Here is a 24,897-nt window from a genome sequence, read left to right as displayed (position 1 = left end):
TATGATATTGCAGTGCTAAAATGACACTGTGGTGTTAGCATGTTGAGTTTTCAAAGTAAATATAATTTTGTTTGTTTCCAAGTATGGCGCCAACTAAACACCTAAAGGCCATCTCATGCTTGTTTTGTAAAATATCTCATTACAGAATGCGACCTTGCAAATCATCAAGGTAATATCCACAGATGTAATGAAATCAGGTTAATTAATTCTGCCTTTTCTGGTTAGGAACCGCCTTTTTTGTAAGCTCTTATAAGATTTTCTCTTCTTTTCCCATTACTCACAGTGTTGGGTTGAGCTGAAACACTGTTTGCTCCCAAACTTTGTCTATTTTTATACCAGTGAAGATGACAGAGAGGAACATTGGAAATAGGGGATGTTGCAAGAACTGACTAATGCATCCGCTGAAACTTACTTCAACTACACGAGAATCCTGCAGTAAAGACCTCTCGCTGAGGGTGTGTTTCGTTTAGGTTTAAATTTGTCCAGGTGAATTTTGCATGCTTGTGTTCAGCTGTGCTTTTCACATACACGCATTTGCACCTGGGGACGGCCCAGCAGAGTGCTGTTCAAATTTCACCCTCTTGTTATGAAAGGTTGATTTGGAAAATCTTATATTATTATGGTATGAATTGGCACAACTGACATCGCCTGTGAGCAGGAGAAATGATGGAAAGAGTAAGTCCCGTAGATGTCAAGTAACCTGCGGTTATAATATACATTGGCATGATTAACTATTATTGCATAGCCTATCTCAGTTCATGTAGGTTTTCACCTCACACTCTAGAAGTCTCTGCATCCACAATCCCGTTGAAATCTAGCTTTTTCATTTGGCTTCCTTTCCTTTTACGTTTAAATTTCTGCATAAATTAGCAACACAACCTATTTTTCTTAAGTGTGTTTCTATCTGATACAGTCACAGACAAGATTTTCAGTTTTTGCGGGACCAGGGGGTTGCCTAGCGACACATTAATCATCAAGTGTTGTCCTCTGTATTTACTCACTCAATATGCTCTCCTTTTTAACTGCCAAGGCAAAACAAACTGTGTATGGAAATAGTCATTATGTGTGAGCCATCAAGTAATTGTAGATTTTAGAAAGCCTAATGTCTTTCACGCTCACGCAGAAACAAAAAGAAAACCCCAAAAATCAATACAAATTACAAATTGATTCTATGAATCTCTGTATCTAATTCTCACCCAGTAATATAATTTTTTTTTCATGCTTATTTAAGTCTAAAATGGAGTTGGCATTTGAAAAATTTATATTCATCATTTTCATTGTCTTAAATGATTGACTGTGAAGAAGAGACACAAAACAGAGTGAAAGAGTTAGGGAATGACTCGCAGCAAACAACACGGTCCAAATGTGGACCTGCTGCTGAAGGCATATTGCGTCCATGTGGCATACGCCTCAACAAGTTGGCTGTTGGGTCGCCAGACTAAAAATTTTGTTTCGTGAGTGACGTTTCTGCGCATGACTTCTCAGATCACATCTGTACTTTGATGTGTCAAGCTGCCACTTGACTGGATTGTGACCCAGTTACAGTGTGTTTCTCTAACTAATGACAGACGTAGATCAATAGTCATAAAAGCTCAGGAATAGAAGCCTTAGTGACGGCTTATATCCCTGGTTGAGTGGGATCTAATGGGTTGATCTTATGAAGAGTCGCTTACCTTCACTCTCAAATTCTCTCTTTCCCTATATGTACTTATGAATCAGAGGGAAGTAGGGAGGCACATTCCAAGCCTTAATCCATATTCACATGTCCCAGTGATGCACACATTTACTCCCACTGGTAAAATTCATACTCAAAGCAAGGGTATGTAGCGTATACAGTTAATCATCGTTGTGTTGATGATGTTCAAAGCATTTTTAAGTAGTGCTGCTTGTCCTGAATGTTGCTCTCAGCTGTCAGACTCTCAGCTCTTGGCCTACGTTTACTGAGCAGCTGCTAATGTTGAATTTTGTAAAAAAGAAAAGAAAAGACTATTGATACATATTCATTATCAACCTTTTTTTCCTTTGATGATGGAATGACATTTAAAAATTATAATGAAGTTTAATCTCTATATTTTTCTTGATAAAAAGGAAATTGCAGTGTTTTCTTAAAAAAAGATTTTATATTCCAAATGTCATTGAACGGCTGCGCTGCTGTGTCTTCGTCACATTACTAATGCTATAAAATGCTGACTGAACAGTCTAGAAGCACCTGTTCTTCCAACACAATATATGAGTAAATATTTCCTCATATAATTAAATTAATATCTATTAATATATAGACATGTATAGCAAGGATAAAACCTACAAGGTTTTATTTATTTATTTAATGTCTCCGTGTCAGCAACAGCCATGGCTGGAGGCATTATATTTTCAGGTTGTTCGTGCGTTCATCCGTCTGAGAAAAGAAAACTGCCTACACCTGCTAATAAGAATGGGTTGAAGCTGAATGCTGCAGTATGGTTGGCTAGTTACAAACCCTGATTCCCAGTGTATCATACACTGATGGCATTATTTGAGCCTGGCACTGTGACATCTTTGACCTCCCCAGTTCCCCAACCGGCCTTTTAAGAGCTGTGGTGGTGTGTGGAGAGATAATGCAGTGAGTGCATAGTATGAAACTGGTCTTAATTGGCTGGCAGGCTTTATGAAGTTCTCTCTGGGGAGCCCCATTGATTATTAATAGGCAGGCAGCATCAAAGAGCCACACTGACACTCGAGCAACAACCCTGGAAACACAGAGATCAACAGATATACCCTACATCCACAACTTTCTGTTGTCTTGGAGAAAGAATATATAAACTGAGACACAGATAGTGAAAGATTGTGTGAGGAACAAGAGGAAGCAATAATGACAAAGTTTGGAAAAGAAAACGTGAGGATGCAGTGTGGAATTGGATTTTGGAACATAGGATTTTGTTGCTTAGAAAGTGTCTTAGCCTGTTTTCCTCTGTATCCTAAATGTACATGAGCTATATACCTTGTACATGACTTGCTTTAGAAACCAGACCACCTTTGAAAGCTTCTCTCTGCGATTGTTTTTGCTCAGACATCTTCAAGAATGTCCAGGGCAACATTGTTTACTTAAGACACCTCACATAAATGTGTTTTTTCTCTGATTTGACGATTGTTTGCATGTTAATAAAACCATATGCATGTGTTTCTATCTGTTAAAGAAAGTGTTTCCACAAACTAGTGTTTAAAAATATCCCATCAGCTGGAGTGATGCAATCCCCAGACTCAGTGCAAAATCTTTTCTGATAGAGTGTAGAAACAGAAATGTCCTCATATGTACCCTTTGCAATATAGGCCAAAAAATGAGATGGAATAGGTTTTCCATGACATTAAAATGTTTGTCTCTGTCAGTTTGTCACATTCACTTCACGAAGTGAAAAGCCACAGTGAAGGAGCTTGCCAAGCAGGATTTCTGCCAGCACAATCAAGACAAATATGGATATAATAACTCATAAAGGGCATAACATTGTGATTTCACTGCCGTGTTCCTGGGAACGATCACTGCAGTCCTCATGTATGTCAGCTACGAGAAGAAAAAAAAAGGGAGAGGGGCACATCTGTGTGCTGTGTCAGCCCGAGCAAGCTGGATAGAGACAGCTCTGGGATGTGGTGCAGCTACTGTAAAGTATTGATTCGAAAAGCTTTTAGTGCATGACTAATTTTCCATATGGGGCCTCTGCATGTGGCCCCCGGGCCCTGGATGGTTCAGGTACTGTTTTGTATACACAGAGTAGCTAATCTATGTGAGCCGGCTGTGTGTGTGTGTGTGTGTGTGTGTGTGTGTGTGTGTGTGTGTGTGTGTGTGTGTGTGTGTGTGTGTGTGTGTGTGTGTGTGTGTGTGTGTGTGTGTGTGTGTGTGTGTGTGTGTGTGTGTGTGTGTGTGTGTGTGTGTGTGTGTGTGTGTGTGTGTGTGTGTGTGTGTTAGGGAGAGAGAGTGGTAGATTGTAGAACATACAGATGAGAGTGTCTGTGTGTGTGTGAGTTAGGGACTTAGATTTTGATGGAGGCTTCTGAAGCTTCTACTAATGTACAGATGCATCAGCAAGTGGTTCCAGGCTGTTTATCAAATATTTGATGATTTCCCAACCTTCTATGAGAGGAGATAGAACATGTTACAGTTTGCAAAATGTTCATCTCTGTTTCTATCTAATCCAAAGTGGAGAAGTCTTATGTTCTGCTCAGTGCATGCCTTGGTCTTCTCTATGACATGATGATCATGTTTAACATGGCCATCATATCATGAGCCATATCATGACTTTGCTTCTAATGCTAAAGAGAGTCATTCAAGTCAGGTATGCCCTAAACAATCCTTATTGCAAACACACACACACACACACACACGCATAGAAAATATATGAATACAAATTACAATTAACTTCTATCAATCTCTGCATCTAAATCTCACCCAGTGATTTTATTATTATTATTATTATTATTATTACATTATTCATGCTTACTTAAGTCTAGTATGGAGTTGGCATCTGAAAAATTCATATCCGTCATATTAGTTGTGTTTCAAAGTGAAAAATAGATGTCTGCTCTCTTCTGCGGCCAGCTTTGTGGAAAGACAAATCAGCATAAACCCTGAAGAAACCTCCCTAACAAACAGACACTGCAGAGCACCAATGCAGGCGGCTAACACCTCATTTTTCCTTTTGTTTGATGCTCCTCAGCCTTACAAATGAATTACCCTCATTCAAATTCACTATGAGAGAGAGGGAGACTTCAAGGGGATGGAAGACCGAATGAATGAAAATGTTGCAAGGGACAGCGAGGTAAAGTGTGTGTTTGTGTGAATAAATGTGGCCCCGGGTGACTTCAGTATATCAGAGTGACCATGACATTTGCTTTACCAGGTGTAGAGGAGCGTGAACCAGACTCTGATGGGGTGTGTGAACAGTTATCACATTTACTCCAGACCACAGGCTATGTGGCTGGTTTGTCAAAGCTGACTCTATGTAATGCTCTCCCTCCCTCTCTCCCACCTTCCTTTTCTTTTGCCACTCTACCACCATCCCCTTTTCTTCCTCGCCCCCTTTCTCTCTACTTTTTTCCTGACCCACTGACTGTCTCGTCCACGTCCTCACTCAGCCTCTCTGCTTCATGCTACCTCAGCCAGCCTGCTTGCCTCAATCATCTCCTTCCCTCTGCCCCAGCCTCTTTTTTTTTCCTAGTGTGGAAGTCTTTGAGGGGAGCAGGTAGGGCTTACAGACTGCAGTGGATTTCAGTTGTGCTTGTGAAGGTCTCCTCATGTACAGTATAGCTCTATGGCAAGGACTTTAAAAGCCCCGCAGATGTGTTCAGATACATGCCTAGGTTGCACTGGATCCATGCACACACTGCTATGGTCATGAATTATTCACTTTGTTTTCACTGGGCTGGAGCGCAAGATATGGGGTGAGGGCGGGGGGGGGGGGGGGTGAAAGAGATCTGAGTTGAAGAGAGAGGAGGCAGTAGCTGTTAGCTGATGCATGGAAGCTAGCCTCCTTATAATTCTAGTCCACTCTCTTAATGTTCCCAAGACATGGTAGCTAGACAGAGTATCTGGACTGCAGTGTAATACTATAGGTACGTTCATAGATCCCCAATGCTCTTAGGTCTGTTGCCAGCCAGGTGTCTAAAAAGGTGAAATACTTGCAGGTAAACATTGTCACTATGAAACTGTCAGGAAAGATGAGGACTAACAACATTGAATTATCATCCAGCACTGGGCATGCCACTGTTATTTTTTCCAGGCCAGGTCCACAGAGCTTTCCACAAGTACTGGCAGATGGCCAAACAGCCGACTACTCATTTAAGTCCAGCTGGCTACTTAATTATATTAATTTTTCACTCCATTGCAATGGTTTTGATTAACAAGTTGCTGTTCGCGATCTGTGTACATTTTACGACCACAAGTGTATGTATGTTCATAGTAAAACAATACATTAACCATCATTGTCCTCAGGGTGTATGCACCTGGACTCCTCCTTACTACTGTAGTTTTTTCTTCCTACTGACTGGCTACTCCAGAGCCTCGTGGAAAAGCCCTGCTGGAAACAGTGCTGTTCAATGAATGAAACTATCAATTGATAATCAAAATTGTTATATTATATAGATATTTTATCCGTCCCACTAATCCTTTGAGTTGACCAATCAATTTCAGCTCCAGCTGTTGAATTACACACTTACTTACTCTGAAGTATTTATTTATGTCAGAATAGACTGTAGATGCCTGTGAACTGCACTGGTGAAAAATAAAGGTGGATAATAAAGTGTACTGCATATTAACCTTACAGCTTTGTTCCCCGATTTTTTTCTCTCTTGCCATTTGTCCAGTCGGATAACTCGCTCCCTGTATATGTAGATCTTTTCGAGTGCTGTTGCACCCAAAGTTTATCCTTGTATGATGCAAGTAGGATGAAATCTCCCCCTCTCCCTGCCCCGACAATCTAGGGGAAGCAATAGGTCCCTTTGCTACATTTCCAGATCTTGATCCTTCAAATGATCATCATCATCTCTGTTTATTATGCACTTCATCTACTCAGATAATTTGGTAAAGAATCAATAAGAATAATTTAAAAAAAAATCAAGTGTTGCACTGTGGCTGTTAATATCAACTCAGTTAAAAAATTGTGAGTGAAAGTAGTTTCAAATTGTGGTGTAATTTGTTGGTAATCCACTGCACCTCTTTTAAAGTTCACAGAGACCCAATTGGCAAATACTGCAAGGGCACAAAATCTCTTAATAAACTGTGAATATTAAGTTACGCCACAAGGTTTTGAGGGAGAGTCATCAAATTTCTTTGCCATGTCGACCTGGCAAGCTAAATCCTCTAATGTATTAGGGCTGTCTGCCATGCTCTTTCTCCAGTCCTAATGGGATTACATACTGTAGTGTCCAGCAGTGGCAGGGTACTCACATGCAAGCCTCTGTAGTGCACTTTAATACCCTCAGTTAAACTTCTGCTGGTTGAAAAGAACATCCAGCCTACGATTTTCAGTGAGAAGAAACTGTGACCATATTTCTTTTTTTAACCATTTGATGAGGTTAATTTTGTTAGCCCAATATCTTTCCCAATGGTTTGTGTTTAACTCAGCTGAAAGCAAACACATGCCATCATATTAGCACTTTGGAATCAGTTCTGAGACTCTCCTACCAGTGAAGTCTTTCCAAAACGTCCTAAGCATATAGGATAGCAGCAGGATTTGCTTTTAAACTCTTTTCTCAGAGAAGCTCTCTGCAGGAGTCAGAGGCTTTTCTGATATTTTGGCTAAAAGTATCATAACATGAAATCCAACAACACACACTGAAACTTTACTCGAGGGAGGTCTGCTGGCATAAACTATACCCCCATCCATATTATTCCCCTGTCTCACTCGTTTGTTTTGTCAGAATGGCCAGAATTGCCATTTTTGTCGAGTCTTGACATCAGCACCTTCATGTCTTATCTCTGCAAACTTTTCCAATACCATCCAGACGTCTGATAATTGGTAGAGCTCATGTGATGATGACATTTTATCTTGCTCTCTTGATTAATCCAAGAGTTAGGTTTATAAAATACTAATTACTATGTGAATCTTAACAAATCATCAAGGCGACGCAGAGATCTGAAGCTTGTTTGATTGTATTGATCAAACAATTATTGTTGATAAGTGATGTCATGAAGAAAATGACATAATATAGTGTAGTAGCACATGAACTCGCAACCATTGAGATTAAAGATATAATATACAGTTCATTTAGATTAACCAATCATTCATCACCCTTTTTATAAATGTTGTCATGGTGTCATGTCATTATGAAATGGATATTATTACAATATGAAAAAAGGTTACATTGTCCAATTGGGGTATTTACAGTGTGCATCCAGGGTAGGCATTAGCCACGCTTTAATGCTTTTCATTAATGTTTGTAAATATCCCTGCAGCCTGTATTATTGTCTGTATCCCTTTGCCTGTGCATTGTGTGTGTATATACTGTCTTGTATACTGGCATGTGTCCACTCAAGTGCTCACATTATCTTGCATAACATCAGCTTCAGAGACTTTATCAGTTGTATTCTCTCTTTCTTGCTTTAAGAGCAATTTCTTGCTATAAGAAAGTACTTGTTGTGGTGAACTTAAACGGTGAGGGCACTGAAAACACAATGGAGCATATCACTGACTTACTCTCTAAATTAATAATTTACAGTCCTGCCACAAAGGTTTTGTGGCACAGTTTCCTTGCACCAGAAGCTTGCTTGTTCAAATGGTTGACCGTGTAGCATTTAGATTCTTTTACGTACTAGTAGTACAGCAATAGAAAAATGATCCTTCACAAGTTCTGTAAGAGCTTCTTCATATTCAGGGTTAAACATTTCCCAGATAACATGGTTTGGTTCCGATCATGTTTTTGGGTAATTGTTTTTGGTTTGGTACAGTTTTTGGTTTGGTTCAGCAGGCGAAGGCCATTGCCAAATACAAGCTGCTTTAATTTGATTTAAGAATTGCCATATTAGAGACTAAAGCCCTCAACTTAAAATGCAGCATAAACCAAACACACAAGGCTGCATTAATTTTGTTTTATAAATACCCCTAATGTTTAAGTTATGGATTTTGCCCTGTCTGAATCTATATGGAGAGGCTCTTTACACACAGTGGTGATGTTAAAAATAGGTCATCAAATTGGAAATATTGCCACTAGAATAAGCCATACTGGTGGGTCCTCTTACTGTATAATTTCTTGTCAACTTAAGATTTCCAAAATTTACATTTCCAAAATTGACTTGACAGCTGCACTCGACACATTCCACCCAATCTTTATGTGTTGCTCTAGATAAGTCGGAGCGATCATGAGGGGAAAAGAAGAATAAAAAGTTTTTCTACTTTTTCTCTAATCTTTGATTTTAGATGAGATATTGGATCATTTGAACAATATTATGAAACGTGAGCCTGGCTACACAAAAGCAAAACCGTTGGAAACCACTGGTTTAATCTATCTCTGGTAAAATCTTCATTTTAGATATAGCTCATAACTTATTCTGGTAGATAAATGTAATGGAGTAGAAAGTAAAATATTTCCTCTGAAAAGTAATGGAATGGTAGTATAAAGTAATATAAAATGGGCATACTTAAAGTACAAGCATGCCCTGTTTTCTTGTTTTCAGTAAATTAATAATATATATATATATATATATAAAAAAAAAGAATGAACTCCCTCAAATCCCTCCTGTCTTTTATGGTAACTGACTGTTTTTGTCACTGTTTGCCAGGGAACAAGTTGATCGGCAAACCCCCCACAGATGGTTAAAGTGAAGCATAAAGGCCAAACCCTGCCCAACATTGATCTGAACAAATACCCCCCTCTACCCTAACCCTGAATGTGCCTCCTATTTTGTGAATTGCATGATTTTTATCTTTTGAGTTAAATAATTTTACATCATACTGTAATTCCTTCAGTCTTGCCTTATCTCTAAATTTGTTTTAATTCCAGGTTCCCTTTGTACTTATCTTCTCTTTGTGTTTTTACCCTCCATCTCCTGTTACCTCCTCCTCTTTGCCCATTCCCTCTCTGCCACCCTCTTTCCCTGCTCCTCTCTCCCTCCCTCTTCTCTCTCCCAGGCAAATGAAGCACGCTGCAAGCCGTGTGTGTGTGTAGTGTGAGCGAGAGTCATTGGTGTATGTGTGGGTGTGTGGAGAGAGAGAGAGAGACACATAGACTGAGCCCCTAACACGGAGCATGCCTCTGCGTCCGGCAGCCGGCAAACATGAGCCACCCAGCCCTCCATGGCAGGACCAGCAGCAGCAGCAGCAGCACACACACACCCACTCACACACACTCACACACCCTTACACACACACAGCAAACGGCAGCCAGGGGGCCAGCACTGACAGCAGCAGCTCCCGGGAAGAGGACAGCGGCGCTCCTGTTCCTGTCGGTGTTCCGGCTTTCTGTCCCGGTGCACAGCGGAGTCACAGTGCAAGAGCACCCATGGAGGAACCCACAGGCAATACTGTGGTCATCCGCATTGGTATCCCAGACCTACAACAGACGGTAAGAGCTCATTCTGTTGCCACTGCTGGAGAGAGGATAAAAGAGAGTGAAGCTGCCTCTCCCACCGTCTCTCTGACTAGATGCTTTCTACATCTCCTCTGTCTGCACTATGAATTTTTCTATTTCTTTCATCTCATTTTTCTTTCTTTACCATCATTTTTTTTTCATCCCACCCTTCTTCTTTCCCCCCTCATTATGTTTTTATTATGCACACATGGTATTTGCTTGCTGGCTTCTGGGGGTTCCAACCCCCCCCCCCCCCTCTCCACCCCCACCACCACCTCCTCCTATTCCACTGATGTCTTGCTGATAAATCTACCTCTTCATTAACTAGGCTTCAGCTGAGTTTGACAACTGGCCACTTAGGGTGAGAGCGGGAGAGGGATGGAGGGGCGAGGGAGAGAGAAGGCTTCAGGGTTAGAGAAGGCTGTGAGAGGCATTGTAAATCCACAGGAAGACACAAAGTAGAAAATGAAGACAGTTATACCTGAATTGTGAAACTTTACCTCAACCTGTCTCTCAGTCTATGCTGTTGCTTTCTGCCAAGACAGAGATCCATGCCAACTGTGTTCTTACTAAAATCTTTACCCAACAGTTCCCTGAAGATGCAGTCTGTCTTTTTTAGTATGGACTCCAGGAGAAAGAAAATGTGAAACCATTAGACTGTGGCATTGATCCTTTCTTCCTTTTATTTCCCTGTTTTCAGTATTGAGCATGTACTGACCCTCCCTTAAGAAAACCACTGTGCCTATACTGAGTGGGGTCTATTTGTTATCTGCAGACTGTGGTATGAAACAGATTCCAAGCTTAATACATTTTTCAGGCTGTGCTATTGTAGCTCATACGTATTGAGCTACAGCTATTCTGTCACGTTTCTGTAACTGTGTAGGGAATTCAGCAGAGGCCATGTTAATGAAATGCGTGTTTTGGCTCTACCCGTTTTATGTTCTTCATTCGTTAAATAAATACAATATTCCCCTGAAAATGTCCTTTTGCACGTTGCAATGGTCTTGAACAGAAATCAATGGTCTGGAACCGCACATAAATGCATGGAAGAAGAAACATTTTACCTATATTTTGCCTGACAATTAAATCAAGTTTTATCAGTTCAACTGATGTATGTCTTCTCGGTTAAAGTCAATTTTTATTTGTACAGTGCCCAATCACAACATACATTATCAATCTGTCTATCCCTGCTCTCTCTCTCCTTGACAGAAGCACACGTAAGGTCACGCTATGAGAGAGGCACCACATGACTTTTTCCATGTAACAACACAGCATTAAGTTTTTTCATTACTAATGTGCCTCTGTGTCAAGCCACTCCTCCTCATCTGCTCCCACATTTTCTCTGTTGACACCCTCTACTAATGGCAAAGCAAAACACAGATTAAACCCCGACAGTCAGTCAGTGCCCACGCGTGCTAAGGTCGTCAGTTGGCTTTCTGTCTGTGGCTTATTTTGTGTGCGCATTATTCTTTATCCAGTCACTGATGGTGAAAGCAAGGAGCTGTTTGTTCGTTATTCTTGATTACCTCATTGTTGTTGGCTACTTGGCTGAAATGACCCATTGTTGTCCTAGTGAAGCTCCAGCGCTGCATGCCTGAAATAAAGACAGGAAATAAAAAGAGAGCGCTTGAAAGGAAAGCGAAGAATTCCCCAAAGGTGCTGCACAATCACTGTCTGTGAACAAAAACGTTTTTCAGTTTTCAGTTAAGCTCACACGCATGCACACTTGCACATACACACACACACACACACACACACACACACACACAAGCCTGTGTCATATCTATAGAAACAATCACGCCTAATCATTCTCTGACACGTTCATAAGTGTGCATGCATGTGCGCACACATATGCCATTAAGTCCTAACCCTATTACCATGGGACTTCCCTTAATGTGATTATGTAATTTAAAGATGCTCAACAGATCATTAGTTTCAGTTTCAAGGAGTCACATTCAGTTTGATATACGGACAACAGCCAAGAACACATACAGGGTGACACAATGACAGACGAAGAGACAAACATAGATACAAAGCCTGAAAGTCTGAAAGACAAACAGAAGCAGAGGACAGATGGTCAAACTTTGACAGTTTTAATCTTTTATGGAGTACTCAAAAGTGACTTTTGTGTACTCTGAGTTAGCAGGAGATTACACTAGAATAGTCCGCTTGAAGTGGGATTACACATCTCCTGCTTTGTTTCAAGCCAGGATGAGGAGAGTGAAGCACCGTGCAAAGATCACACCAGGCAACTCTTCCTCTTACCAGCAGAAGAGAAGGGAGGAGCAACAGGTCATGTTGGGAGAAGCCACATCCTAAAATCTTTACACTTTCTTTTTTAAATCCCGGCAGGTTACGTCAAATGGCCAATATATTTTTTTCCTAGCTAATTAGTCTGAAGCATTGTTATGATTATATTACTATTCTTGGGGGTGAATTAACATACTCAATGATTTTAGTATAAAAGGTTCAAGGTTCAAGGTTTCTGTTTTTGCACCCAAGGGTAGATTTGTTGTGCAGATACGAAATTCAGCATTGAAGAGTTAAGAAAAAATTTACACAGAATACATTTAAACAAGTCAGAGGTCATGACAAAGTGCATTCTATTCACACACCCACACACACACTTACACGAAACCTAAAGTGCCATGCATCAACTCGTGTTAGCCTTGTTCAGTAATGCAATGGCTGCAGTTACAGAAACATTTCTGTATCATTTAGTTCTCCACCTAAGGCCCACAAACCGACAGCTTGAGCAAAGGAGCTTCAATTCACCACGTAATTGTTTGGAACAGTCTTGAAGTGTGGAGCTCGCCTTGTGCCGCAGCTGTTAGCTGGAATACAAATGGATTGGCTATAGGGAAGTCCCGATCTGATCTCAACGATCGGTATCAGGCCGATCAAGGCATTATAAAGTGACCGGGATCTGCTTTGATGAGAACAAACGTTGGTGCTGTAAAGAGTTGGACATGGCATTGAGAGAGTTTTCACTTCTCGTTGGATATGTTTGGCCCATTCCTCTTTGTTAAGAAGACTTAGTGTGAGTTAGCATATCTAAAATTAATTGTGGGAAACTATATGGTGATAATTCAGCCTGTGATTTAGACTAGGCAAAGTCCTTCATTACATGAAAGTGTTGCTCAGTCCTCAGTGCAACTTTAACTAAGTACTACATCTTCTGAAAATGAGACAGGGAAGTATCTTTTACCATTTGTTCAGTCAGACTGTTGCGCTGATTATTTGCAAATTTTGTATTGTTTTTTGGGGGGGGTTCATTTGTATCATTTGTCATTTATCATATCCATTTACATCAAGACTATATGTCTTTGATAGCAGCAAAAAGAGACAGCTTCCAAATACTGCTAATGGGTGTCATTCATCTTTCAAGAGGAATGGGAGATGCTGATATAAAAAGTCTGCATCACCACTCTCTACCTACATTCATTCTCATTTGGTTGTTTTGATGCCTCTTTTTGTCAATTTTCTCTTTTTTTATTTCAAAGAAGATATCTTTGCTGTCAGAAGTGTAACAATGTGATGATGGTTATTCTATAAAATGGGGGATAAATGGAAATGAAAAAAAAAATCCTTTTCAGGCCAGTAAGTGCCATCCTGAACCCTGGATACTCTACCATTAAGGTTTGTGGATTCTCTGCACTATGTTTGCTGTTTGTAGGTATGAATTGCCCCCTCCAATGCTTTTAATTAATTTCACCTCTTTTGTCTCTACGTTTCCATGTAGTGGATTCTTCAACTCTTGTTGCTGTTATGAGATAGATTCTACTATCATAACATTTTTTAGGAGCCATTTTACTCATGGATGCTTAGTGTTTCATTCAGGAAACTGCCCTTGATACTTACTTCTCTGACATAAAGTCTCTGCATGCTGAAATTTGAATAAAAATTCTTTGTGTATCTTGACGAGTTGTCTGTAGTAATGGTTATAGATGATTTGGTTTTTTTTTTTAGTTCTTGATGTTTAGAGAGGGTGGCATGGTGGTGGAGTGGTTTTCACTGTCGCCTCAAAGCATGAAGGTTCTGATTGAAACCTGAAGGCCAGCCAGGGCGTTTCTGTGTGGACTTGACCCTGTAACCATCATAGGATAAGTGGTGTAGCTAATGGATGGACCTTCATGTAATTAAATACTCAACTAGTCTTAGAATTGTTTTGCCTGACAATATGAATGGATATAAATTTGGATCGCTTGTAGAATCTCAGGTTCTTATTGCCAGTCTGTTTCCAGGCCTTGCTATGTAGCCTTCTACTTCCAATTATCCATTCTTACTCAAAACTACCATCTGTCCACATTGTCAGTCTGAATAACATTATGATGTTATTGTTGTAGTTTGAGGAAAAGTGAATCTGTTTGCCAGTTTTCGTCTTTGCTGTCGTCAATCCATGTTCAGTGTTATTCTGGTGGGAGTCTGTTGTCAATAACTAGCTCATCCTGGATGCTGGTATGCCTGAACCAGTTTGGTCGATAGATAGACTATATGGTGGTTATGGATGTTCACAACCAAGAACTCAGTTTGAAAAAATTGCTATTTGGAATGTTAGAAGTGCGTCAACATTTTTAAAAATAAGCATGTTCACTTAAAGTGTTTAAAACCAAAGGCCTATGCAATTTTTGAAAAATGTATCATATAAGCAAAATACTCTGTATCACAACATAGTACAAGAGATAAATTCCCGAAAAGAAACAATACAGAAACTTATCTACCAGCAGACAAATTTATATCATTTCAGAGTACATATTGCCATATTGCCCACAGCTAGTTATTTCTTTGATAATGAAACAATGTGGGCAAAGTGTAATGATCCAGCCATCAAACAGCTGGAAGGAGTATTCCCATATTGTATTCTCATTAAAGTTCTATTATCATCTCAGCTGAGAGTAAATATGATATTTGTTTGATTTGGTAATTATTGTTTCCTTCCTTTTCCCATTTCCTGAGCAGTAATAAACACCGATACTGCCAGGTCTTTCGGTATCCCGTGCTGTGCCCGTGCTGCCACATCATCAATCCAAACTGTACCTGGTTGTCCAAGGAAGAAATTAATATATACTGTGATGGATAATAATGAACTTATTTCGGACATTGTCGCTGCAGTGTTAATTCATCAGGCCAGACTGAGGCTTCTTAACCTAATAATGTTTGCAGTGTTTGTAATGTTTTTTTAAAATAACGTGTCCTGGTTCAAGACAGCACGAGACATATATTTTCCATGAGGAGTGGGATTGAATCAACTCATGGTCTCATGGTATCCATTTCTTAATGTTCCTGTTGGATGTCTGCTGCTATGATGGTGACTGGCTCCAGCTCTGGGAGATTGTAGCGGTCTGCTTCCAAAAATGTTTCTCACCTGAGCATTGGTGGTACATTATGTGATTATTGTTTCCAACACATGAGCTTCCCGTACTGTTCTGCGCTGCAGCTGGTTTTGCACTGTAGATTGTTTTTTAGAGATCAGAGCGTTTATTGTTTTGTCTTGTGCTTCTCTAGTGCATTGTGAACCTGTATTTAGCGGTCTCCACAGGGCCACATCCCATTGAATGTCTCCAGTAGACGAGACCTGATTGTCACACTCTCAGTTTCCCAAGGAGGACACTACCTTACATAAGAACTGTGCGATATGACTCACTTACTTATTTTACTACCTGTGCAAGAATCATATGAAACAGAATGGAGAGTGTCCACGGATAAGGGCTTCAAAAGTACAGAGGAGTGCTAAAACACAACAACCAGACTCAGACGTTGCAAAGAGGCTTTTGCCTACAAAACACCACATGGCAATGAATCATGAAGATGGACAGAGATGAGTGAACATTTGCCTAATAGGTACTGTTATGCAAATGTAACAGGAAGTTACTGCGGCCGTGTCCCAACCTCAGATAGCAGGGGGAACAAATGGATGGATTGAATTGATGGATCTGAATATGAAATCACCTGTGTGGGAATATGCAATGAAGGATGGAAGCTGTTCAGAGGAAGTGAAGCCTTTCCCCGTCAGGCCCAGACATCATGTTATCTTCCTCCCTCTGCTTAGAAGTGGTGAATTTACACCTCACAGCAACTTAATATGATGCAGTCTCTGGCTTTTGTTTGATGTCTTGTGTCAGCAAAAAATGTTTTTACATCGTTGTTGTAGGTGTAGCAATGCATGCATTCGCTGAGATGGATAACTTGGCTGTTTTACCACATTAAGTAAACCTCACTGTTACTTGCTTGATAGTCCATATAAAAATAGGCACAAATATTGAATATTCGTATTAAATAGCCAAATCTGATTGAACTTCTCCGTCAGACACAGCCCTTATTAAATTACACCCCTCTCTTTTTCTCTTTCTCTCTGCTTCCTCTCACTTGTTTGCCCCTTTCCACTGTCTTTCATTCACACTTCATGTGTTTTTCTCTGCACCTGACTTGGGTCTTACACGCAACAGTGGTTTGACAGTTCCCTCCGAATTCTCTCACAAACACAGACTGACATGGGCAATGTTATCTGTGATTGGTTGGCATCTTTCTGGAAAGCCTCTCACGTCCTCCTGTTGCTATTTTTAGCTTCATTCACAGTGGCACCGCGGGCACAAGACGTGGCTAGCATATTCCTGCGGCCATCTGCCAACAACACCTATCAAGGAGAGAGAGAGAGCGATTGGAGAGCTATTTGACCCAGCGTAACACTGCTTCCCCTTACTCTCATCACACTTTCCACTTCATTCCTCTCTCTCTGTCGCGCTCCCATCATCTGCCAATCAGCTCCTGCCCAAAGATAGATAAGAGTAGAGAGGGGAAAGTGTGGAAAAAGAGTAGTGTTTCTGTAAGCATGGTGGGCAAAGCAGGAGTGTCTTTATTTCTAACTCTTATATGCATCATATAGTAATAGTTGTATCTTATATTGAGGAAAATACGTTGTGATTGCGATGTTACATGAGAATAAATGCCATTTTTTGGGGACAGTAGATTACTGATACTAATCAATTAAATGATAAAACAATTAATGTTCGGGGATCGGCAATTCTCATTTAAGTCTGTGATTGCTTTATTGATCCACTCACCTTTTGAGTTAACTCTATTATAGCCTCTACTTTTTTCGTTCCCTCTCCATTAATTCCTCCTTCTCTGTTGTTATTTCATCTTTTTTTTTTCTCAGTGTCTTTATCTTTGTCTAGTCTGAGAGAAGCCTGGGATTAGACAGACACATTAATATCAACCCAATGAGACTGAGCTGTCTAGATATTCATTGTGTTTGTGCAGGGCTACACCTTTTTCCTTTGTTATATTATATACAGTGGTGTGAAAAAGCTTTTGCCCCCTTCCTGATTTCTTATTTTTTTGCATGTTTGTCACACCTAAATGTTTCAGATCATCAAACAAATTTAAATATAAGACAAAGATAACAGAGGTAAACACAAAATGCCGTTTTTAAATGAAGGTTTTTATTATTAAGGGGAAAAAAAGTCCAAAGCTACATGGCCCTGTGTGAAAAAGTGTTTGCCCCCCATGTTAAAACATAACTTAACTGTGGTTTATCACACCTGAGTTCAATTTCTCTAGCCACACCCAGTCTGGAAACGGTTATAAAGCCATTTCTAAAGCTTTGGGACTCCAGCGAACCACAGTGAGAGCCATTATCCACAAATGGCGATAACATGGAACAGTGGTGAACCTTCTCAGGAGTGGCTGGCCGACCAAAATTACCTCCAAGAGGTCACAAAAGACCCCAGAACAACATCCAAAGAACGGCAGGCCTCACTTAACTCAGTTAAGGTCAGTGTTCATGATTCCACCATAAGAAAGAGACTGGGCAAAAATGGCCTGCATGGCAGAGTTCCAAGACGAAAACCACTGCTAAACAAAAAGAACATTAAGGCTTGTCTCATTTTTGCCAGAAAACATCTTGATGATCCCCAAGACTTTTGGGAAAATACTTTGTGTTGTGGACTGACAAGACAAAAGTTGAACTTTTTGGAAGGTGTGTGTCCCATTACATCTGGCATAAAAGTAACACCGCATTTCAGAAAAAGGAACATCATACCAACAGTAAAATATGGTGGTGGTAGTGTGATGGTCTGGGGCTGTTTTGCTGCTTCAGGACCTGGAAGACTTGCTGTGATAAATGGAACCATGAATTCTGCTGTTTACCAAAAAATCCTGAAGGAGAATGTCCGGCCATCTGTTCGTGACCTCAAACTGAAGCGAACTTGGGTTCTGCAGCAGGATAATGATAATAAAGTCCTGACCTGAATCCTATTGAGATGCTGTGGCATGACCTTAAAAAGGCGGTTCATGCTCGAAAACCCTCCAATGTGACTGAATTACAACAGTTCTGCAAAGATGAGTGGGCCAAAATTCCTCCACAGCGCTGTAAAAGACTCATTGCAAGTTATCGCAAACGCTTGATTGCAGTTGTTGCTGCTAACGGTGGCCTAACCAGGTATTAGGTTTAGGGGGCAATCACTTTTTTAACAGGGCCATGTAGGTCATAATAAAAACCTTCATTTAAAAAACTGCATTTTGTGTTTACCTGTGTTATCTTTGTCTTATATCTAAATTTGTTTGATAATCTGAAACATTTAGGTGTGACAAACATGCAAAAAAAAATAAGAAATCAGGAAGGGGGCAAACACTTTTTCACACCACTGTATATAACCAGAAAGGAGAGAAAACTTGATTTTGATTGGGTTTTTTTTGGGGGGGCGGGGGGGGGGGCTTGTTGAATGGCTTGTGTGGCCACAACCAAGAGATTAATTCATCTATCGGAGTAGTATTTTATGAAACTTCAGCTGTCGTTCTCTGTCTGTGCAGCTGAACTGAAATTGTGCGTGTTCTTGAGGAGCCTTTGAATATGATCCTGTCAGTCAATACAGTCATACTGTACTCTATACCATGCTGCCAATCCGCCTCTGGCAATTTACACACTTACCACAATAATCTTCTAATTCATCATCATATCCTCCTTCTCCCTCTTCTTCTTCTCTGTCTTCTTTTTAACAGGCTTTACCTTTAGCCATATTGCATGTGTTTGTCATCATTAGGATTTAAATTATGGTGAACCACATGTAGGATCTTCTGTCTGCGTGTCTGTGTTTTTATGAGTGTTCATATCTCCCTGGCGACTGACATGAACTATAGATCTTGTTGGCATATTCATTCTCACCTGTCACCAATAATGGAGAAGAGGACTTGAATCAATATTTGTTGTGTGCGCTAGTGTGTGTGTCTATTCCTGTTTATGCATGCATAAAAACACAGTGTCTGAGTGAGGCGGTTTGGAGGAGGAGGGCTGGAAAGAGAAAACAGGCCTTTCATTTGTGACATGTTAAATACACTCAGTTTATTAGGAATTATTAGGTTTATTAGGAACAAATGGTTAAAGCTAATGCATACTAATGCAACAGTCCTAAAATATATGCTACCTTAATGATGTTTCAAGAGTGTATATTTACTGTGTGTGTATGTAATAAAGCTGTCCTGCGTGTGCACACATTTGTACATGCTTCTTTGATATTGTAGTTTTCTTTTGACTGCAGTCACTTGGGAAATAAATATCTTTTAGCCAAACAGAAGCAGATGGTTTTAGCTCTTATTCTAGTTGACTCCACTCCTCGTGTGTCCCCTCATGTCACGGTGTTTGTAGTCAACTCAATACTATGTGGGATATTGCGTGTGTGCATATCTGCATTCAGAATTGTGTGTGAACTTAAGTAATTATAGGTGAGATTGATTATTTAGGTGGTTCCTGTGGCCAGTGTGGGTAACGGCTGAGCAATCACACTTGTGTGCGATACGTGTCAATGTGTGACGACTTTGTGCCGCACGGGTGAACATTTTACTGTAACTCAACAATGTGTGTGATGCAGTGTGATGAATTTAAATGTTCAGTAAAGCACAACATGAATGGTAACAGCATAACCCCAGCTATACACTCCAGTTGCCAGCCTGTAAGTTTATTAGATGCCAGTTTATTAAATTGTTTTTTTTAGACTGCTAAGGTTTGGTCAAACCTCATTGATATAAACGTGGTGGACAAAATATGAGCTTTGGCATTGATACACATGGGCAGATTGAAGAAATTGTCATGTGGTAAAAGCTTTAACCAACAACCCTATTGGCCAGTTTGCAAGTTTCCTTGGTAACCAGCATGCATGGCACACCCTGAGAGTAACTGACTAATGATGTGCAAATTTAAGGAAGCAGAAGCTAAAATAAAAAAAAGTGTCCTGTGAAACAAAAACATTTCTTAAAATATGATATGTATACTGTTAGTTTAAATTGTTTTTACAGACTGCAGATTGTGTTGTGCCTCGCCTGTGTGGTTGTTAATATGCAGGATAGTTAAGATACAGGATAGATGCTTATGGTTGCAGCGGTACACCTGTTTCACAGTATACCATTTTACCATTGGTTGAAAATTGATGGTTATCATATTATGTTCATTTGCTACAAAATCTACATATCTTGCCAGCAGGTTTTTATTCGTCTGCCAAGACTTGTCTGTCTACGTCACGAATTAACGTAACGGCGCCTGTGTTTTGATACGAGCTAGCGCTTAGCGTTTTGAAACATGGACTGCGATGAACAGTCAAAAGTGTGGCTGTACTTGAAACAGAGAAACTGACGACAAGACAAAGTGAAGTAAATGCGGGACGTTTATTAGCTGCAAGTCGAGTCGCACCTCAAATCTGGACAAAAGTTTAAGGTAGCACGACATTGATGTCTTGCGGTCTCTGAGTGCAAGTGTCAGCCTGCTCATCTGCCCCCCACTGCTGGAAAAAATCCAAGGGGAAACACTGTGGTAATCCCCCCAAAAAAGAAGCAAGGCATCTGTTATTTAAGTTTTGAAGGCATTAGTATTTTATCTTCATAAGCAGTGAGTGTTTAGATTTTTGTTTGGATTGCTGCTGTTTTGTTTACAGATGGTCTTGCCCTTCATTTAGTTTGCAATGATAAATGCTGCTGCCTGCAAGATGCAATCACCAATAAAATGTTTTTCGGTATTGATTTTCTATATCGTCATAAATATTGTTATCGCAACTTTCCTTGAAATATTTTGATATAATTTTGAGGCTATATCGCTCACCCCCAGCCACTGCATGAACTCAACCCTTACAGTTCCTTCTACAGTATGCTTGTGGTGCTGTGTCTAACAAGTGAGCACAGGATAGTCATACGCCACATTCACTTGTAGAAATACCAGATTCATAAAGTGGTGTTTAAGACATTTTGAGTTAAAGAAACTACCGCTCTGTGTTAGTCGGTGAGACTTTGTAGAACAAATGAGGCCAAAGGCTGAATTTGAAGTTGCTGCCATTGGCTTCTGACTGGCCAACACAGCCTGCTAGGTCTTTACAGATTCAGGTCCAGGGCTCTCTGCAGATAAAAGATAAGGTTCCTCTGAGTCTCAGCATTTAAAGTTGCTCAATTTAAAGCTGTTAGAACTACACTTCTATGATCTCTCCCTGGCTCACACTCTCACTAATACACTTCCGCTGCCCCTCGTTCTCTCTCTCTCTATATAGATATATAGATATATATCTACATAGATATATATCCAAATCTCTCTCTCTATATATATATATATACATACAGATACACCATCTGATAGCCTGCCTCTCCACGACATGGAAGCTCCTCTCAGGCATCATAACTGAGTCAAAAAAGCTCAGAAGGACATGCAAACAACACCAGGGGGTCAAAGCGTCAGTTTCTGGTCGAGAGAGCCATCGCCCAAGACTCTGAGACTGGACAAAACTCCAAAGTGCTCCACCAGGTTCCAGGTACAAAATCTGAGATAATGAGCAGAATCCTCAAACTCCCAGGCCTGTTGTAGAGGACCTGAGCTTGAGGAAGACATACACAGAGAGGAAGATTTGATATATACAGTATATCTTTGCATGTGGCTGCACCACCGACCACCATAAGTCAATTCTCAAAAAAGTTGGAAAAGTGAGAGTCATGATATTTGTGAACCAATCATTCATTTTTGACAGTTTCCGGAATGGTATCAGGCTAACATTGACCATGCAACAAACCCTGCCACCCTGTAATATAGACATACATGTTTTGTCACTGATATTAATGTTCTACTGCAGCTATAACGTTAAAAAAAAGATTACCCACACTACTTTGCTTTCTGCTCTGATTTTCTTGGCAGCTTGCCACTTCAACAGAAATCAAACTTAACTATTCATATCAAATCGACAACATGAATTATGCACCGTTGTCCATAACAAGCGGAAGTCCAGCCTAAGCATTTTCTGCGTGAATAGAGTGTGTAGTGTGTGAAGAGTGTGTCTTTCAAGGTGCCTGAATCTGGATGGTAGCCCATTACTCCAAGTTAATTGAATCAATGCTGTTCTCCACACCTTGTCTCTGGGGTGTAGGATGGTAATAGTTCAGATGTAAACCCTTCGGTAATGTGTTCATTTTATGTGATGGGATTTGGAGATGGACTAGAATGTCTGCCGTATATAGACCCACGGTTAGTTTCCCATAGCCAACACGGCCCAAGATTAAAGAGAGAGGTATTTAATTGATAATACCCCATATCAAACAGATTCTGTTAAACGTGAGCTCAGCTGTAGGCTGGGATTACCAAAAGGAGTCAGGCTGCTCATTCTTCCGCAAATACGTGTGGATGCTGACTGTGATGGACACAAATGGAAACACTGTGTTTATATTAGTTTGCCCATAGCCAGATGTGTCCTCATGACATGTTCACTTGTAACAGTGATATTTCACGGTTTGACTTTCCGTGTGCGGTGATGGCAGGATGATAAAGATGGCTGTTGTTTGTTAACACCATAGGTGACTGAGAAAATTTCAGTAACGTGAGAAGGATGCTTACTGGGATATTTTATTTGAAAGCGTGAGCTGTTTTCAAGATACAAAATTAAATGTTCTTTAACATTCATTTTTGATGAAAGGTCATCCAAAAGTCTTTCTCATTGATGTTTAAATGGTCTCAGACGTTTTGCGACATATGGACTACCTGTCAACTGCCAGGCTGCTTACTAGAAAAAAGAAAGTCGTTCTTGCTTTTTCAGCACTTGATTAAAAAATTAGGTTTGGGAAATTTGGCTGTGATCCAGCTATGTTTGCTCGGCTGTGTAGCTTCCACCTAACAAGCTTAAACAGAGAGGAAAGAACATGCATAAGATATTGGTACATTGCTCTTAAGTGACTGTGTCTGCACTCCGCACTCGAGTGAACACCTCACAAAATTGAGATTGGTGCAGTGTAACAAACACTCACTGATTTTCACTCCCCATTCTAATGGGTCACACTTCATGTCACAGTTGGGTTGGGGGTTGGGGGGGGGGCGGGGGTTCTAGAGCATACACATATTTTTTAACCATTATCGTTATATTATCATTTATATCATCATATTGTCATTGCAGTATTTACAACACATTTTGTCTTTCACATGACACTGAGACATTAGCAAGAATAAACAAGGTTTACAAGACTTCCAGTGAATGGATTTAAACAAGTTTCTCATTCCATCTGACAATGTAACAGCAATTGGCTGCTTACCAAAATCTTTGGTTATCAGACTGTGGCCACGAGTCAGCTGACTGAGTTACTGTAGCCAGTCCATTCTTCGCTCATTCCTCGCACATGGTAATTTTTTCTGACAGTTAACATTTTTCAGATGGTGACAGCTTGGCTGTTTTACAGACTTTCTCTGTTTCATCTCTGAAGCACAAGATATAGGGAGAAAGAAATCCATTTCATTTCATTAATTTATTTCCTTATGTTCCGAAGCAGAACATGTTACACTAGGAGCCGGAATCAAACCAATGACCTTCCGATTAGGATAAGATAAGATAAGATATACCTTTATTTGTCCCACAATGAGGAAATTCGGGAAGCTAACACACTGAAAAAATACTAAGATAAATAATTAAAAAAAACTTTAAAAAGTGAAAGAAGCTCAATGGTGAGCGAGAGCTGCTGCAACTGCTGCCACTCAGCGCGGCGCATGCGCAATAATCATTAACAACAATCACTAATAATTAGTGACCAAACCGCTCTTGCTCCTGAGCCACAGCCCCCTTATGAAGTGAAAGGACAGCGTGAACATTGATTACTGCTGTTTCTAGTGCTTATCAATTCTCTGTTTTGTGTGCACTGCAGTGACACGTCTTTACTAATGTGAAGTTGCATGCCATGTCCCCTGTAATACAGTGAATGTAATGTGTAGCCTGATGCCTCTGTTTAATATTGCATGGTTTTCGTCTTCCCTCTGAGACAAGACTGTAAGATGTGCTCCCACTGGCAGCTAACATAAATTAAATCTGTAGCACAGGTAATGCATTTAGAAACAGGCTAAGGTTGAGAATAGATGGGGTGAAAATTTGATGCTTTCAAAAGATATAGTTAAGTTTTGTTAGTAGCGTACTTAAGAATGTAGACAGAAAGAGACAGAAGCAAAGAAGACCGACTCTGTAAGGGGGAGGTGGAAAGAGACGAGCAAGTCATTCACGCAGAAGGCACTAACATGTGCTACCTCTTTCTGCTCATCTATTATAAATTGCTGCTTTTACCTGTGCTATGAAATATGGAGGGCGAAAAAGACAAAGCAGTATTAGTTCACATCCCAGTGCGGAGTCTACTCCTCCAGAGCCTCACATTGAGAAAGAGAAACATATGCATCTGCTATCAAGCTGGACCCCGGCCAAACGGAGGGATACACAAAGAGCAGAGAGCCAGAGAAGAAAATGAAAACATAGGCAGTTCATTTATTTTGTCTGTCAAACGAACCCAAGCTTGTTCATAGTGGACTGTGAGTGCAGTGGGCACGCGCACCATAAACAGTGGTACTATCTTGTTAAACTCATCCAATGTATAATCCTG

At 40.3% G+C, this 24,897-nt stretch overlaps 1 protein-coding gene across 3 annotated transcripts in view; it reads left to right on the top strand.

Moving 5' to 3' along the window:
* shank3a (SH3 and multiple ankyrin repeat domains 3a) overlaps positions 1 to 24,897 on the top strand; it is a 140,602-nt gene that overhangs the window by 12,267 nt on the left and 103,438 nt on the right. For all 3 annotated transcript variants that reach the window (XM_047333243.1, XM_047333241.1, XM_047333242.1), the window contains one exon: positions 9,594 to 10,026. In XM_047333243.1, coding sequence (XP_047189199.1) covers positions 9,712 to 10,026 — 315 coding nt within the window. In that variant the 5' untranslated portion in view covers positions 9,594 to 9,711. The remainder of the gene's footprint in view (positions 1 to 9,593; positions 10,027 to 24,897) is intronic.

Source organism: Scophthalmus maximus, chromosome 7 (assembly GCF_022379125.1).
Source record: "Scophthalmus maximus strain ysfricsl-2021 chromosome 7, ASM2237912v1, whole genome shotgun sequence".
NCBI classification, from domain to species: Eukaryota; Metazoa; Chordata; class Actinopteri; order Pleuronectiformes; family Scophthalmidae; genus Scophthalmus; species Scophthalmus maximus.
The sequence above is the reverse complement of the archived record's forward strand: the minus strand, read 5'-3'. Positions and strand labels throughout refer to the sequence as shown.